This window comes from Pimephales promelas, chromosome 18 (genome assembly GCF_988280905.1).
Source record: "Pimephales promelas chromosome 18, fPimPro1.hap1.1, whole genome shotgun sequence".
Classification (NCBI taxonomy): domain Eukaryota; kingdom Metazoa; phylum Chordata; class Actinopteri; order Cypriniformes; family Leuciscidae; genus Pimephales; species Pimephales promelas.
In genome coordinates this window covers 6,722,035-6,740,327 of record NC_142786.1, presented here as the reverse complement: position 1 = coordinate 6,740,327, position 18,293 = coordinate 6,722,035, and the positions used below count along the sequence as shown (strand labels likewise).

The 18,293-nt window shown below is 37.1% G+C and overlaps 2 protein-coding genes across 4 annotated transcripts in view; one reads left to right on the top strand and one right to left on the bottom strand.

The window, feature by feature from the left end:
• The window catches only part of trim46b (tripartite motif containing 46b), a 50,632-nt gene extending 34,057 nt beyond the window's left edge, over positions 1 to 16,575 (top strand). The window contains exons 1-12 of one of the 3 annotated variants that reach the window (XM_039678859.2): positions 3,519 to 3,739; positions 6,323 to 6,578; positions 6,655 to 6,805; positions 7,785 to 7,983; positions 8,164 to 8,310; positions 9,672 to 9,767; positions 9,853 to 10,106; positions 10,185 to 10,306; positions 11,226 to 11,564; positions 12,860 to 13,089; positions 13,173 to 13,240; positions 15,160 to 16,575. In XM_039678859.2, the coding sequence (XP_039534793.2) occupies positions 6,329 to 6,578; positions 6,655 to 6,805; positions 7,785 to 7,983; positions 8,164 to 8,310; positions 9,672 to 9,767; positions 9,853 to 10,106; positions 10,185 to 10,306; positions 11,226 to 11,564; positions 12,860 to 13,089; positions 13,173 to 13,240; positions 15,160 to 15,586 (2,283 nt within the window). In that variant the 5' untranslated portion in view covers positions 3,519 to 3,739; positions 6,323 to 6,328 and the 3' untranslated portion in view covers positions 15,587 to 16,575. Of the gene's footprint in view, positions 1 to 3,518; positions 3,740 to 3,790; positions 3,982 to 6,322; positions 6,579 to 6,654; positions 6,806 to 7,784; positions 7,984 to 8,163; positions 8,311 to 9,671; positions 9,768 to 9,852; positions 10,107 to 10,184; positions 10,307 to 11,225; positions 11,565 to 12,859; positions 13,090 to 13,172; positions 13,241 to 15,159 lie in introns of those variants that run through there. The other 2 variants (XM_039678858.2, XM_089122719.1) reach the window with 2 other exon arrangements.
• Positions 858 to 1,646, bottom strand: s100a10a (S100 calcium binding protein A10a). The gene is made up of 3 exons (XM_039678862.2): positions 1,551 to 1,646; positions 1,305 to 1,470; positions 858 to 1,219 (listed from the first exon to the last, which is right to left on the bottom strand). The coding sequence occupies exons 2-3, from the start codon at positions 1,443 to 1,445 to the stop codon at positions 1,052 to 1,054; spliced, it is 309 nt and encodes a 102-aa protein (XP_039534796.1). The 5' UTR covers positions 1,446 to 1,470; positions 1,551 to 1,646; the 3' UTR covers positions 858 to 1,051.
• Positions 16,576 to 18,293: the final 1,718 nt, after the last annotated feature.

The following is an 18,293-nucleotide window of genomic DNA, read 5'->3' as shown; positions in this document are numbered from 1 at the left end:
TGACTCTATTACTCCTACTCTGAAAGAGCTCTCTGCTCCTCACCACGGTGCATCTCAGGTGCTCACTCCGCTAATCACTCCGCCTAAGTATAATATTGTTCTAAGTGAGAATATTTCCCAATATCTATACAGTTAAAAGATGGCTGTGTCTCATATGACCTAGTTATTTGTACACTCTGTGACCATACAACTCACAACATGTAAATAGGAAAATGTTTGCGTCATTTTGTCACTTATTTGGGATTATAATGCTAGCTGTATCCATTAACATCCAGTCTTTGTGCTAAGCTAGGCTAGCAATGGGTGCGTGAGTTTTAACTTCCATAACTTTCTTTACAACTAAGCAGCCTTGTGTTCGCATTAACCATTAACAGTGGGTTTGATACAACGCTGGACACACCTTAAAGGGATACTCCACTTTTTTTGGAAATAGGCTCATTTTACCACTCCCCCAGAGTTAAACAGTTTAGCTTTTCCGTTTTCGAATGTATGCAGCCGTTTTTGTTTTGTTTGTTTTTTGGGGTTTTTTTTATATTTAGAAGAATATCAGTAACCAGACAGTTTCTGGTCTCATTGATTTCTATAGTAGGAAAAAAATATATGGAAGTCAATGAGACTAGAAACTAAAAAAAACAACAACAAAAAAACAAAAACGGCTGAATACATTCGAAAACGGAAAAACTAAACTGCTTAACTCTGGGGGAGAGGTAAAATGAGCCTATTTCCAAAAAAAGTGGAGTATCCCTTTAAGAGTAGTGACAATGAGGTTAAGACAGAGAGAGAGAGAGAGAGAGTACAATAAACAGTGATGTACAGTATGTGTAGCAGCCTACATAATAATAAACTTCAGCACATGATGACTTTAGAAAGCTTTATTTTAAACAAAAACATTTAGCTTTTAGCACAGACAAGTTTAAAGCTCAAAGAATACTGTTTGTAGGCCAAAGAGCGTTAAGTCCTGTCACACACACCCACTGTACTTTAACCTTGCAGCAAAAGTTTTAATGGTTTTTCATTGGATACAAACATACACACATGCATAAACACAAACTCATAGGTTCCAGCTCTGTGTGTTTGTTAACTGCTCCCTGTAGCAGGCCTCACAGGCGATAGACAAACCCACAACCAAAGACACAAACTCCTCAAAGTTCACCTCTCCGTCCCTATTGGCATCCAAGTCCTTCATGATTCGGTCTATGGTGGTTGGGTCCTTCTGAGACTGTAGGAAAAGAAAAGAGAGTGAAATGGTCTGCATTTCCTATAGAAAATGAAGTTTGTGAAAGCGAATGACAGAAGATCTTCACCTTGAGAAACCCAGAGAGCTCGTTCTCCATCAGGAGTCTGAGCTCACGGCGGGTCAGGGTGCCGCTCCTGCCCTCTTTTCCAGCGTACCGGTGGAATACCATGATGAGGGATTCCATGGCAGTCTCTAGTTGGGAAGGCATGGCTGCGAACTGCTCGGGTCCAGCACTATAGAAGGGCGATATGAATCTAATATTAACACAACTGATCTTGACAATGCAGTTAAACGCACATAATGCGGAGCTTACCGTTCGGGTGTCTGAGTGAAGAATTTGAGAAGTGCTAGATATCTGTCTCAAGAATTTATAGGCTCCGGCCGAGCCCATGGGCAGGAGAAGTTCTTATCAGGGAAGTTGAGCAATTCATTACAGCACAGCATACCAATGTGTGTGAGTTAAGCGGACTTTGTGTGTTCAATATCTATTAATTAACTCAAGGTGCACAACAATGGTAGTATTGAAACACCAGAAATCACACATACCGGTATACATTTTTTATTAGCTGACATTGACGTATATTCATATCGGCCAAGCTTTATAAATTAGTCGTGCCTGCCACATCGCTAACTAGTATCCACTTAGCAGTATATATGCTGATGTCTTAGCAACTGCAACACCCTCGCCCACAACATTCCAACATCATGAATTGGACCAATGATTTGTTTTTTTTTTTGTCCCTGAAGTAAAGCAGAACACATTTCTACATAGAGTTAAACAATAAAAATGCTTATACTATTTGGAAAAGATATCACATACATAGAGTAAAATATATATCAGTTTACCAAATATTAGGTTTCCACTGACTGGTTTTTTTATGATTCTTTAATTTCTATGAAGAACAACAGTCAAGTTAAGAAGACTTCTCTATAATTAAACAGTTATGTAATAGATATGACTGATTTTTGTTGTAAAATGGAAGAGCTTTAGGCATATAGCATATTATTGATTTTTTATCTTAAATATAATCTGTATATAATATATTAATGTATAATCTATACAGATACAGTATATCTATCTATAAAATATATATTCTAAAAATATCACTCTATTTATAATATAGGCTATAGTAAAAAAGTTGCTGCCTTAAAATTTTAAGTACAATAAACTTGGATGTTTAAGTTCAACTTAAATTACATTAAACTGATTTAATAAAAAATAGTTGAATTTTGTGTAACTTTTTGCTGATTTTTTTAAATTGCTTAACTTATTTTGGGGGAGTACAAGCAACGTTAAAAACATATGTTCAAAACATATTGATCATATGATTTTTTACAGTGTATATAGGCCTATATACTTGTTTTTTAGGATGTTAAATACTGCTGGAAAATTACAAGTAAATACAATGAATGAATGAATGAATGAATGAATGAATGAATGAAAGAGATGCACATAGTAGCCTACTGATGAATCATTTAAAATATTATTTTATCAAATTAAATTAATTAAATTAAATTATTAAATTAAATCAAACAAAATGTATTCATTTGAGTTTTGGTCACCTTCTGAAAATGAAAAGCGTTTCGAAACTTTGAATAAATTGAAGTCACTGGCTGTCGACACCTGCTGGTCAAGACAGTTAAGTGCATGAAAACTAAAAAAAAAAAAAAATTCAAATGTTTTCAAGAAAGTGTAATCTATTAAATGATATCTACAAATAAATAAATACAATTAAATTAATTAAGGACGTTCTGTAAAATTCGCGTTATTTTATCAATGTGTATTGTTTGTTTTGTGTGTTAGCTATTAAAGGGATAGTAGCCTAAAAAAAAATCTTTTGTAGTTTACTAACCCTCAAGTTGCTATAAACCTGTATGACTTTCTTTATTCTGCTTAACACAAACGAAGATATTTTGAAGAATGTCGGTAAACAGTTGATGGACCCCATTGACTTCCATAGTATTTTTTTCCCCTACTATGGAAGTAGGGTTCATCAACTGTCTGGTATAATCTTCCTTTCAGAAGAAGAAATAAATTCATACAGTTTTAAAACAATTTGAGGGTGAGCAGGCTAAATGATAACAGAATTTTAATTTTAAGTGAGCTATAGGCCTTTAACTAACATCTGCACAGTTTCACTTTTTACAGTGCTTGCGTTTTACATTGTTTCAAAACGACAGGAAGAGACTGGTTTGACTAAAATACATTGATAATACCAAGAAAAGCAAAATCTAAGTTGTGACATTGCATTGGCCGTCCTGACTCCTGAGGACGGTAGGCTGGTCTCAGTAGCTAATCTCGCTGCTGATGGAGGACGTGCTCGTTGCCACGGAAACGGGATGCGTGCAGGAGACGAGCGCGTTGGAAAGCATCTCCAGTTGCGTGCTGATGTAGCGACATCCTACTAACCTACATTTCAACCTGAAAGAGGCAATGGCGGCCAAAGGAAGATTTCCCCATTGACATACGATGGTCTACTGCGACGAACCGAAACATAAACGGTACATTTTCAAGATTTATATCCGCAACCCGCATCGTGCATGTGGATGCTTCGATGGCATGCGGTGTTTTCCTGATTTAGCCTAATGCATTTACCTGGCAGGAAACTGCAAGTAGGGTTTTCATTCATTGCACTAAAATATGTGCATGACGGTAAGTCTCACAGATTTGCGACATCAGTGCTCTCTCTCATATGAAGTAAAGACAGCAGGATCCCGTAATGGCGCCCAGATTTCAGGTGAAGGTAAGGGCGCTGCCGAATACAGCTCGAGCAAACCGCACATACACTAGTCTATTACAGACATATCTGTAGGGCAAACCTCAGTCGCGTTTGTTTTGTACTGTGGTAAAATCACGTTAAATCTTTCGTATACAGGATGGAGTGACGTATATGGCCTGTTGACATTGCTGAATGACCGCGTGATGATAAAGAATAGTGTCTTTAAGCTGTTGTAGGCCTTTCTAACGCATGCGTTTTGGCTTTTAAATTACGATTTAAAGGGAAAATGTTTGTCTAATGCAAATATATAAGGATAAATATACTATATTTTAAGATGACATTGGTTGACATAAGGCCTGTGGTTAACTGCTAGTTTACGATGATAACCTGTATTGTAGTATTTGCACTGTGGTGATTTGATTATATCAATAAACTAAAAAGAATGTCTTTTTCATGGTGGTTCCTAGAGTTCAAACATATTTGTAACATCTAATTGTTACAAATATGTGTTATATGTGGTTGTGGAGAGGCAAATTCGGTATACGTGCATGTTTAGAAAAAGCAGAACCGTTTCAAAGTCACTAGAAATATGTCTATGCTGTGTGTTTTGATGGACAAGGTCATTCTTAAGCTGATGTGGCTTTACAGAGCATCCAATGCCACACAGCTGTCTGGTTTAATCATTAACATCAGGTCACTACTATCCATTTTTAAAGAGCATTGCACACTAGCAGTGCACCAGAGACAGCTATTTATAAAGGTGTACATGTCTCTCTCAGCAACCAGTCAGCATGAAAATCTAGTCTCCTTACTCATTTTATTTGCCTCTTTCAGTGTGCAACAGAGAGAGAGAGACATCATAATTCTTCATGGAGATCAATAGTTATGCCCCAAATATGACTTCAGCACCTATATTTAGCAATTACCTGGCTGTACCATGCTCTGAATTTTCAGTTTATCATCATGGAACGGGCTATCATTATAGTGCATGAAGATATATGTTTGATCCCAGAGAATTCACATACTGATACAATTTGTAATATTTTTTGGGGTGTAACAATATACGTGCCACACTATATTGTGAAACAAAAATGCAACAATATGTATTGTGTACAGTTGACTCTAAATTAAAGTTTTTAGAAGCAAATATGATACAGGTGCATTAAGTAAAAAGGTAAACACAGAAGGGATCACATTTGAGCTTTCATGATTATTAATTAAATATGAAGGGGTTTTGGCCCTTGGAGAAGTTTTGACATGCTCTGACATTTGTGCTTTTTTTCAGTTGCTTATAAACATATTATAGGCTAAAGTCTGTATTCAGCACAGACTGGGCTACAATAATATTTGAGCAACATGTACAAGTTTAGGGAACATTCCCGTTAACCATTTGTCTCTGAATTTAGAAGGACATTCAGGGTTATTAGGAATGTTGATCCAATCCAGGAGCATATGGTACTTGGATAAATAATGTTTTAATGTAAAGTTTTGCATTGTTCTGCCTAAATTACTGCATATTCAGAAAATATTTGGAAATGTTCTGATTAGTTTGATTGCACCATCACAACAAAACACATTCCTGGACATACACTATTATTCAAAACTTTGGGTCGGGTTAGTACGTTTTTTGAAAGACTTTAAAACTTTTATACAGCAAGGGAACATTAGATCAGTTGAGTTGACATTTGCATTGTTACAAAATAATTCTATTTCGAGTAAATGTTGTTCCTTTGACCTTCCTATTCATCAAATAATCCTAAAAATGTTTTCCACAAAAATATTATCCAGCACAAACGTTTACAACATTGCTAGTTATACAAAATGTTTCTTAAGTACAAAATCATATTAGAGTTATATATTCCCCATGTCTTGTTAGGACTTTTGTGTTACTTCCTGTCCTTAGTGCCATGTTTGTAGTTCATTGTAGTTTTCCATGTTGATGAGTCTGATTATTCCCATGCAGTGGCCTGTTACATGAAGCTATAACTGAACAAACTCTGAGTTTCGCGATTGGTCCAGTTTTGGTTTAGTTTTGGTTTGTAAGTTAAAATGGCGAAAGATGAACACTGCTAAAATACAATCCACCTTCTTGAGCCTGAAAAAACAGAGTTTGTTTAAACTAATCTCAAACTTGGGTTGCAATTGAAACCGTCTTCATGCAAGTGGCCTCAGGTGTGTCTTGTTAGCGTTGTTCCTTGTAAATAGTTGTTTGCAGTGGATGGTGCATGTTTCAGTTCCATGGTTTCTGGTTCTTGTGTTTGTTTTAATAAAAAAACATTGCAATTACATCCACATCTCTGCCTGCCATCTCTTCCGCTCCTGCTCATCTTTCTCCTTTTTTCCCCACCCTCTATTCCTTTTTCAGTCCAATATGAAGAGTATGGAGCTGGAATTGCAGTGTCCTGTGTGCAAGGACATTGTTAAGCAGCCAATTGTACTTCCCTGCCTGCACAGCGTGTGTCTCATGTGTGCCTCTGAGGTGCTGGTTCAGAGCGGGTATCCCCAGCCCGAGCTCCCCCCGGAGCCCAACTCACCCGCTTCCACCCCCAACATGCGATCCCCGCGGCAGATGCGGAGACCCTTGCCCAAGTCTGACCGTGTGGACCGCCTGTTGCGCTCAGGTGCGTAAAGACAATGTAAACAGGTTGATATATTCATCTATTCAGTTTATCTCACCGTCTGCATGTATTTGTTTAGGCTCTGGGACGTATCCGGGTCGCAGGCGAAAGGAAGGCCCTGGACCTCTCATGCTTTTCCCTTGCGCCCCCTGTGGGCGAGATGTAGAACTAGGTGAGAGAGGATTGGCTGAGTGCATGAGGAACCTTACACTGGAGAGAATTGTAGAAAGGTAATACACACATTCAAATACATTCAAGTAAAAATTATATTTAATGTAATACAATAGATGATTTTGTAATGAAATATGATATAATTTCAGAAATTTATTATTTATTTAATTTATTTTGCTTTTAAACGGAACAAAAAATGCAGTTATACAAAGGAAAAAAACCAAAGACAAATATACGCACGCACACAAAAAAAGAAGAATAAAGCATATAGTGTGTATAGTTACAATGATAAATTTAAGAAATAGATTAATATAGAACATTATCCCGGTAATGTTGTGATCCAGAAAAAAAAAAAGAATATTTATGCAAATGCACTAAATGACCAACAAATAATAATAATAATAATAATATCTGGGGATTATAAGATATGGGCTACAATTAAAATTGAATTTAATTTGAGCAGTTTAATTTTATAATGATTTACGTATTTGTGATCTAGTAATCTTAAACAGAATCTTAAATACACAATTCAGTATTGTGTTATATTACATAACTGTAATGACATTTTAACATAATATGATAGTATATTTAATGCATTTATTATACTTATTTACTTTTTTGATTAGTGACCGAGTAACCTTAAAGGGACAGTTCACCCAAGAATTTACTCATCCTCAGGTTGTTCCAAACCTGTATGTTTTTTTTTTTGGGGGTGTATAATCCCTTTAAAAATCCCATTTAATAAATTACTAATACTTATTTTTATATTTTAATATTATATCAAATTAATATTATATTTGTTATGAAATATAGTATAATTTAAGCATTTACACTCATTTACTTATTTGATTGATGATTAGTGACCTATTAATCTTAGAATAGAATAGAATTTCAGTGTTTAAACTTATAAATTTATTTGATTAGTGACCTAGTAATCTTAAATCGAATCTTTAGTAAGCAACTTACCCAGTGTGATTACTATATCTGCACACAGGCAAACAAAGAAACGCTCACTGTAGAATCTGCCTCTTTCTCTAGGTACAGACACACAGTGAGTCTGGGCAGTGTGGCTGTGATGTGTCAGTTCTGTAAACCCCCACAGGCCCTGGAGGCCACTAAAGGCTGTTCAGACTGCCGAGCCAGCTTCTGTAACGAGTGCTTCAAACTCTACCACCCCTGGGGGACTCCCCGCGCCCAGCACGAACACGTGCAGCCCACCCTGAACTTCAGGCCAAAGGTGAGACGCTGATTACCTCTCATACCTTGAGGTCCAGGATCTGATAACAAATAATTTAACATGAAACTGCATTCGCAAGCCATTTTACTTTCCTACAATGACGCATTACCAAGCGAAACAGAATATACAGATGCAAATTTTATTCATAGTGCATCATAAAGTTTCTTTCCATATCTCTAGGTGTTGACATGTCCAGAACATGATCAGGAGAGGCTGCAGTTTTACTGTAAGTCCTGTCAGATGCTTCTTTGTTCACTTTGTAAACTGCGCCGAGTCCATACGGGTCACAAGATCGCGCCCGTCACCCAAGCCTACCAGAGTCTCAAGGTATGTTTTCAATTCACCTCTGTGGAATAACTGATTGCATCTTATTAATTTGCCATGTTTTTTTTTCTTCTAAAAAATTGATTGAATACATTTTTAAAATCTAAAGATTGGCAACTAAACAAACAAATGTAGAACAGCTGTTTTGTCATTTTTTTAAATGAAACAACAGTGACCCATAATGGCAGTGCCAATGCAGTACCACAGTTAATTGTATACTATAGAGTAATGAGCACCTTTAAAAAGCCAGAACAATGGAGAAAAGTCATGTGATCAGATGAGTTTATCCCTCACAAACATTTTGCACAATGTGTTCAGTTTGCAAATCTATTTATCGCATGTCTTAGATCTATGGTTTATAAACTCTTGAAAGCCAGGAAATTACCAGTAAACACACTCCATTGTGGGTGATTCTTCTGTAGTGAGGTATGCTTACTCTAACAGGGCTGCTTTTTCTTTAGCATGACAATATTCACAAGATTTAAAGAACATAATAGACAGGTCCTAAAACTAACTTTTTGCCACACCTATCAATGGCCAGTGACTAGAGAAAATTTACTAGCCATAAATACTTTTTCCAGCCATGAAACAGATTAACCCTCATTAAAGTTACAGATGTTATTAAGTCAATAGCAATGAGTCATTTTTTTGTTATATTTTATATTTGTTATATTTTGTAAAAATTTTTTGTTCGATTAACATTACAAACAGGACAGGAGTAGGAATATTATGCTGCTGTCACTTTAAGAGCTAATGCACAGATCCTATATACTGTTGCACGTACTGTTTAATTTCTCAATTAAGTTCAGTTAAGACATACAGAACCTGACTACGCTATGTTACAATGGTACTTTCCAAGATGGGCATTTTGACATATTTTGTTTTTTGGCTGTTCAAGTACAAGAAGACTTGAATTTTGTCATTCAAGTTTATGTTCTCACCTTTTTGCATTGTTAAAATTAATTAAACTGCCAATTGACACTGTTTCATATACTCGCCAACACCAATTTTTGCTTGCATTTGGCACTTGGCGAGTGTTAATTATAGACCCTGATGATTGAATCATCCATTGAGCATAAAACAATAAATGTTGTGAAAGCTTTTGAAAATCTGAACAAAAACGGAATCCATTGCGATGTAATTCTGCATTTTCCTTGCCAATAAAACATTCCAGGGATGAAAGTGTTTTATATTTTATATACAGTAAATGTACCATGAATGATTATCAATCCATGAATAAAACACACGTCTGGTTTTCCATGCGTATTTGTTTAAATATATCAGCATCTTGTCAGATTATTAAATGAATCTCTTAATTTTGGAAAGAGAAAGTTGAAAATCATTTGTGTTTTTGCAAACCCTAGGACAAGATCACCAAGGAGCTGAACTACATTCTGTCCAATCAGGACATGGTGTTGACTCAGATCACGCAACTGGAGAATGCTGTCACTCAAACTGAGGTATGCTCATCTCTTCCATCTCTGTCACAAAAGGAACACAGGTGTTTGATGCGCTGAGCTATTGTCTGTGTGTGCATGAACGCAGGTGAACAACGTATCAGCCAAAGAGCAGCTCTCTCACTGCGTGAAGGAGATAATGGCGTTGCTAACCGAGCGACAGACAATGCTGGCTCAGGCTCTGGAAAGCTCGCGGCAGAGAAGGGCAGAGGCCTTGGCCAATCAGGTGGCTGAAAAACGCAGCCTGCTGGAGCACGCCGGCTTGATGGCTTTCACTCAAGAGCTGCTCAAAGAAAACGACCCATCGAGTTTTGTGCACGCAGCCAGATTAACACACAACAGGTGGGACAACTTGCTGATATTACTGATGTCTGTTGCCAAAATGTGAAAACACTGGAATGTTACTTGTCCTTTTCTCAGATTGGCCCAGTCTATTGAATCTATGCAGCGTTTCTCTCTCTCTGCTGATCCCTCGTTCCGTCACTTCCAGCTTGATGTTTCCAGAGAGCTCAAACTCCTCACAGAATTGAACTTCATTCAGGGTAGGAAAACTTTAATAATCAGACACATAAATGTGTAGATACAACTGTGCTAAATTATTATGGGGTTTCCTTAATAAAAAGGTGCAATGTGTAATATTTAGGAGGAAATATTAAATTTGAATTTTTTGTATATTTAAATTTTATTTTTTTTTAAATTTCTTTTAAATTTTTATTATTTTTTGTTTTAATTTTTAATTTTATTTAATTAAAAAAATGTAAAAATATTTACACATTTTAAAATTTATTTATTTTTAAAAAATTTTACAATTTTTTTTAAATGTTTATATATATATATATATATATATATATAATTTAAATTTTTTTACAATTTTTTTTAAATGTTTATATATATATATATATAATGTTAAATATAAAATATTAAATACAGAAATGCAATATCATATACATAACTATGTTTTTAGTGGTGTATAAAGACCTTACATTATGAACCGTTATGTATTTATTACCTTGAGCCATTTCTATCTAGATACCCGTTGGGTCCCCTTACATTGAAATAGCCATTTTGCGCCTACATCTTTCTACAGTAGCCCTGAACGGACAAACGCGTTTCGTTACTATGTTGTTATTTGTTCAAAGAAGCTAGCTAAAGTCAGCGAATAAAATACTGCCACAATGATGAACAAGTAACAATAATATTCGCAAATAACATATATTTTACTGAAAAATTAAGTAAATCAACATCTTTTCCTGTCGGCCACCGTAACTTCTGTTGGTTGCCATTCGCAATATCACCTCTAGATGCTGCTAAAATTTACACACTGCACCTTTAAGCTTTCTGAATCTTCATTTTTTTATAAAATGTTTCTGTATTTTTTATAAATGAACACATTTTAATGACAGAACACAGTCTGAAGTGTCACACAATCTAACCCTAACCGAAAGTGACCTATCCCATCAGCCCCTCTCGCTCCTGTGATTGACACCCAGCGAACCCTTGCCTACGACCAGCTGTTCCTCTGTTGGCGTTTGCCTCAAGACTCCTCTCCTGCCTGGCATTTTTCTGTGGAGTTCCGGCGGCGTGGGGTGGTGCCAGGGGGCGGGGCTAGAGGAGGGATTCACGGGGGATTGGCTGCCGCTCGCTGGGGCTGGCAGAGATTGGAAGAGGTGACCGGGACCTGCGCTGTGATTGACAGGCTGGAGATGGACAGTGTGTATGTGCTGAGGGTGAGAGGCTGCAATAAGGCCGGCTTCGGAGAATACAGTGAGGAAGTATATTTACACACACCACCAGCTCCAGGTACGAAGTGTTTTTCGACACAAGACATAGATAGCACAAACAGAATTCATTCCCAAATGGTACTCATCTACTCATCTATTCTCTTTATCTTTTTCCTTTTTTATCCATTCCCATCTCTCTTTGTCTCTACAATCTTTGGTTTTTTGATGTTTTTTTCCCCAGCTTTATTGATAACAGCTCTAAACTGCCATCTTCCCTGTTCCCTTTTTATAGCCCTTAAAACTCTTTCTGTTATTGGATCTTTATTCTTATTTTTATTTCCCTCATGTTTTTATTATTTGAGCCATTTATTCTTTAATCCACCAGTATGTTTATTTTCCACCCAAAACCCCCGATGTTATGAAATATTTTATATTATATGTGAATGTTGACCCATCTGCTTTGTAAATGTGGCCACAAGCTAACTTTAATAATGTGTAATGTTTATTAATATATACACATTAAATGGAGGCCCATGTTACAAATAATAATCCAAGATTTGCAACATCCAAACAGAAGGCGTTCATGTTGTTCACAACAAAATAGTAACATTATCTTCTGAGTGTTTATAGCTAATTATTAATATTATTGGTCATTAGGGGGAAAAAATCCCCAATTTTGTCCTTATTTTAAACAGTTTGTTTGTATCTCAAAGCAGAGATAAAAAAAAACACAGATCGCTGAGCCTGACACATTTGCCTCATGAACAGTAAAAGTTGAAAAATAAATATATAAATAATTTATTAATAAAACATAAAAACTTTTATTCAGCAAGGACAAACAAATGTGAGGACATCTCTAATGTTACATATGATTTCTATTGCATATAAAAGCTTTTTATTTTTTTTAAGTTTTCACAAATATTGAGCAGCATATCTGTTTTCAACATTGATAATAATAAAAAATGTTACATGAGCAGCAAATCAGCATATTAGAATGAAATTTGAAGGATCATGTGACACTGAAGACTGGAGTAATAATACTGAATATTCAGCTTTTAAAACTAATTAAAATAGGAAATACACTTTTTCTTCTCTGCCTGTCTGCTGGAACGCAAATCTTCCTCCTTTTTGCAGTCTTGATTTCACCCTGCTATTCCCAGAGTGCATTTCTATGTCTTTTTTCCTTGTTTACTGTTTTCCTGATTGCTGTTTTTATGCTATGTCCTCCTTTTGCATATATTCTCCCTTTTCCACCCACTCTTACCTCCCTCCGTTTGGTGTTTAATTCTGTGTCCCTCTTTCCCCTCTTCTTCTATCCTCCTCAAAATATCTCCCGCATTCCCTCGCTGTTGTCTCCCTCCGCCTCTTCGGCAGTGTTGAATTTTTACCTGGACTCTCGTTGGGGTCTGCACACGGACAGACTGGTGGTGAGTAAGGAGCAGCGTTGTGCCCGCAGTGTGCCCGGTCTGTCCCTGCTGCAGGCCGCCGATCGAGCCCTCACTTCCTGTCACCTGACAGCTGATCTGCTCGTGGGGGACGTGGCCATAACCCAGGGCCGACACTACTGGGCATGTTCAGTGGAGCCAGGCTCATATCTGGTCAAGGCAAGTTTTGCAAAGAAGGAGAACTATATTAACCGTTTCTCCCGTACCTCCTTCTAAATCACTTTTCTCTCTATATTCTACAGGTTGGAGTTGGCCTAGAGTCTAAACTTCAAGAGTGGTTTCATCTGCCTCAAGACATGGCTAGTCCAAGGTACGTTACTGAATCTCTGAAATGAACAACGGATGAATAAACATGAAGTAGATATGTTAAAATTAAGATATGACACTTATTACCTTCAGGTTTGGTTTTATTATGACCATAACTATTGAAATTATGACTACAATAGAAATGAAAATCATTATAAAGCATAAACCCGAATCTGAATTCAAAATGATAGAAAATATCTATTCTTTCACTTATTTATATCTTTATACGCAACAAAATGTAAAAGCATGAATGATTAATACCATATCATACAGACTTGCTTTCTGTTAACTGATCTCTATATGAAGAGTTCAGATGCAAAAGCCTCTAAATGCCATTTGAAATTTTCTTCTTTAATGATGATTTTTTATCAAACTTCAGTAATTTCACTTAAATAACAATCAATAGGTAATTATCATTGCCATTTAAGTGAAATCACTGAACTTAAATATACAAGCTTGATAAAAATGATCATTCTAGAAGAAAATTTCAAATGGCACTTAGAGGCTTTTGCATCTGAACTCTTCATATATAGATTATACATATGATATTATCTATATCAGGGGTTTTCAATCTTTTAGATGCCATGGACCCCCAAATATGATCTCATGTGAGGGACTCCCATCCAAAAATGTAAATTTAACTATGACTTTTTATGTATAAAGACCAAATTCATACTGTGAAATGAATAAATATGTGTACAATCTTATTTAGAAAATATTTTTTCTTATATTTTTCCCTTACACACTGTAGTACTATTTTATTTTTAGTTTAAGTTTATTTTAATATTCCTTTTATTATTTATTTATTATCCATTACTTTTAAAATCTTATTTTAACATTTTTTTTTTCTCGAAACATTCCCACGGACTTCCTATCACTTCCTTATGCTGCGTTCACACCGGACGCGAATAGCGCGTCAAATTCGCGACTGCCGCGTCTAGTTTGTCGTTTGACCACTTTGTGTTAATTCGCGTGTCAAGAGTGAAAGTGACGCACGTAAAAACAAAAGTTTGAAGCGAAATTTACGTGCGTCAAGCGTGTCAGAATCGAAACCCGTTGGCGGCCATCTTTTTTATGTTGATCGAGCATTCTTCGAGAGAATCATTGCTCTGTATTTTCTTCGGAGAGCAGAACAACAGCGTGGGGATCATCGTCGCCGTATTTGTGTCCACCGGACCCTTCAGAGGCGAACCACTTGGCGAGTTTCACCATTTGCTCGCTCCAGGAGCTGCGCTGGATGAAGGCCGTTGTCAGCGGTACTTCCGCCTGTCCCGCGCCCAGTTTGATGACCTGTTGTCCCGCATCAGAGCGAGGATCACCCTCGCCCTCATCCATTTAATCTGTTATTTGTTTTGATGATAAATAGAGCAAGCCTCCAAAAGTTATTAAAGAACCACATCAGGCATTTAGTCATATTACAAAATAATTTTTTGAAGCATCCAGATCCTTCACCACGTGAGAAAGCAGCAGGCTCCTGGTTGGTTAATGTGGTGCAAATTGACGCCAAAGTTCAGATTTTTCAACTCGGGCGGCAGACGCGAATTCGCGTCAAATGCACAATGCACAAATAGCACTAACTAAATCATTCGCGAGTAATGCACTTAACGCGTCAGACGCTCAATTCACGCCATTCGCGCGAACTTTACGCGCAAATGAGGCATATTCGCGTCTGCCGCGCTCTACGCCTCATTCGCGCCGCAGGAATTTTGTACGCGCGTAATGCGTCTTTGCATTGACTTAACATTGAAATCATTCGCGCCTGATGCGCTATTCGCGTCCGGTGTGAACGCACCATTATGGCCCCCTAGAAGTCCCCGGACCCTAGTTTGAAAGGGTCACATGTCCAAATGAAACGCATATTTAAACACATTGATTTCAACCATTTTTCATGCTGACTTCAACCTCATCTTCTCCGTCTGATAGATATGATCCAGATAGCGGCCACGACAGTGGAGCCGAGGATTCGTCAGATTCCCCTCCCCCCTTCGCTTTCCTCACAATGGGCATGGGTAAGATCTACCTGCCCTCCTCCGCCAACTCCCATCACGGCAGGGAATCTGGCTTCACTAATGGCAACAGCCCTTCTTCGCCAACCGGCGTGACCTATCCATTGCCTCCGAGACTAGGTGTTTGTCTCGACTTTGAGAAGGGCCGTGTCACGTTTTACGATGCCCACTCTCTCCGCCCTCTATGGGAGGGACCTGTGGATTGCTCCGCCCCCGTGTGCCCTGCATTCTGTTTCATTGGAGGCGGGGCTCTGCAGCTACAGGAGCTTGTAGCCAATCGCAACGCAAATCAAACCCCTGTAAGACGAGTCACCATTCAGTCACGTGTTACCAAACTGAACTGAACTATGATTGAGTATTGTTTTTATAATTCGATTTTAAGAGACGGTTGTTTTTAATCGCACCTAACATAAACCCTCTTTTCGTTTTGAGAGGCCTTTATTGTTGCATTGCTTGCTGAATTAAAATTGAATTATGAATTTGGTGATGCCACATATATGAAAACTTTAAAGTGCATATTCACCTATATACACACAATATGCAAAAATATGTATTTCCCAACCAATCTCTCTGTAGGAAATGTGCCTCAAAGGTTTTTTTTAATACTAGATTTCCCCCCACATTGAGTATATTATAGTGATAAAATGTACCTTGTATTAAAGTGCTTTTGTTTATTAAGCTCCAAACAGAGCAGAAATTCCAGACTGTTACACAAGGCCTCGTTTTATAACCCACAATACTATCGTAAACATCTGCTCTTTCAACCTCTAGCCATATGCTGTCAAGACAGGTCTGTCAAACTCTTTCAGCTGTCAACTCGAGCATTTACAAAGATATTTACTCAACATACGTCTAATGCCAGACCAAATGCTTCTCGCTGCTGTTTTGCCTTAGATAGTTAAGAAGAATTTTGATTTGTTGAAATATAGACTTCTAGACTGCAGTCGGTATATTTCTGAGCAATTTGCTAGGACACACACACCTTGTAGCTTACACAAATTGTTGTTTTGAGTACCCATATGCTATTGGACAATTGGAAAATATTTAAAGCTTAAATGAAGTAAGTGAAGCTTATTCTTAAGAATGAAAATCTTCCATGCAATAGATTGGAATTGCACTGTTTTACTCAAAATTTATGTGATTAAAAGATTATGTGTGTGATGCACTAACCCCACCATTATAAATCACATTATACGAGCCTGTAGAGAATATTTTTTAAGAGTCTGAATCATGTGCTTGATTTCAGTCCAGCTTAAAGCTTTAGAGTGTAGTTTGAACCATGCTGGAGAGAATGGTGGCTTTTGCCTGCTGGTAATAAATAATTCTCTGAAAATGAACCTTATTCTATTCTTGATATCCCATATCTCATAGAACGATTGGTGTATTACTGTTTTTTGATCAGCTGGGGGCAGCAGTTTCTTCAAATATACTCTACATGAGTGTCAGTTTTCTTGCAAGATGGACTAGACTTGGACTGTTGCAAATGCCTCCATTTAGCCAGTCTCTTAGTTAACAAAGGAATTCAGGACACGTCTATATCTTCAAAATATAGTAGGCTTTCCATTTGCATTGGTGCATGGCTGGATTTTTTTTTTTATCATGCATATAGAGTGATAAAGTCAGCTTCATTAACAAATGACTGTAATGAACCAGTTGAGTCAAAACAACCACTGTTGCCCAATTCATGAACAAATGGACTGTTTTTTTTTTTCCATTTGGTTGAGAATTGGAAAATTACTGCTTTGTGGCTAACTCAGGTTCTTTGAAATTGAATCCCGTCCGGATAGGACAGGATGGGATAAGACCACCCAGAGGAAATTGCAGACAGAGATTTATGAATGTATTTATTCTGTTTGCATATAGCTATACATATATGCACACATATACAGTAGTATTGCCATATATTGAATGACATAAAATGCACTATTGAGGGAATATGGTGCAATTTTAGACAAAGTGAGAGACTTACTTCCACTGCCACCTCAGGAGGATGCTGGACTTGTATGATAGTGATGATTTTTTCCAATGAAAATAATACATGATGTTAACATTCTCATACCAATTCTTCAACATTTTTCACTTTGATGAAATTTGTACACTCTAAAAATCGCTAGGGTTGTTTTAACCCAAATTTGGGTCAAACATGGTCAAGCCCAGCCATTGGGTTAAACTTTTTAATTACATTTTTAACCTAATGTTTGGGTTTGTCCATATTTGACCCAAAGTTGGGTTTAAACAACAGCATTTTTAGAGTGAAGGGGGGTAAAAGGTTCACTCAAAAAATGCTGGGTTGTTTTAACCCAAATTTGGGTCAAATATGGACAAACCCAGCCATTGGGTTAAATTTTTTAATTCCATTTTTAACCCAACGTTTGGGTTTGTCCATATTTGACCCAAAGTCGGGTTAAAACAACAGCATTTTTTTGAGTGAAGGGGGGTGAAAGGTTCACTCAAAAAAATGCTGGGTTGTTTTAACCCAACATTGGGTCAAATATTGACAAACCCAGCCATTAGGTTAAATTTTTTAATTCCATTTTTAACCCAACGTTTGGGTTTGTCCATATTTGACCCAAAGTTGGGTTAAAACAACAGCATTTTTAGAGTGAAGGGGGATGCTGGGTTGTTTTAACCCAACTTTGGGTCAAATATGGACAAACCCAGCCATTGGGTTAAATTTTTAATTCCATTTTTAGCCCAGCGTTTGGGTTTGTCCATATTTGACCCAAAGTTGGGTTAAAACAACACAGCATTTTTAAAGTGTATGAATTTGCATGATTTCATTTGTAGTTTTTTGATAGGATCTGCTTGCGCCCCGGTGATGGGTTTACTATAAAAAATGCTGGGTTGTTTTAATCCAATTTTGGGTAAAATACGGACAAACCCAAACGTTGGGTTAAAAATGTAATTAAAAAAATTAACCCAATGGCTGGGTTTTATTTTACCCAAAATTGGGTTAAAACAACCCAGCATTTTTTAGAGTGTTTGTTTAGGGGTGCGGACCTTCATGCATACTTTTTTTCCCTAACAATCGTATGCTTTTGTGCTATTCAC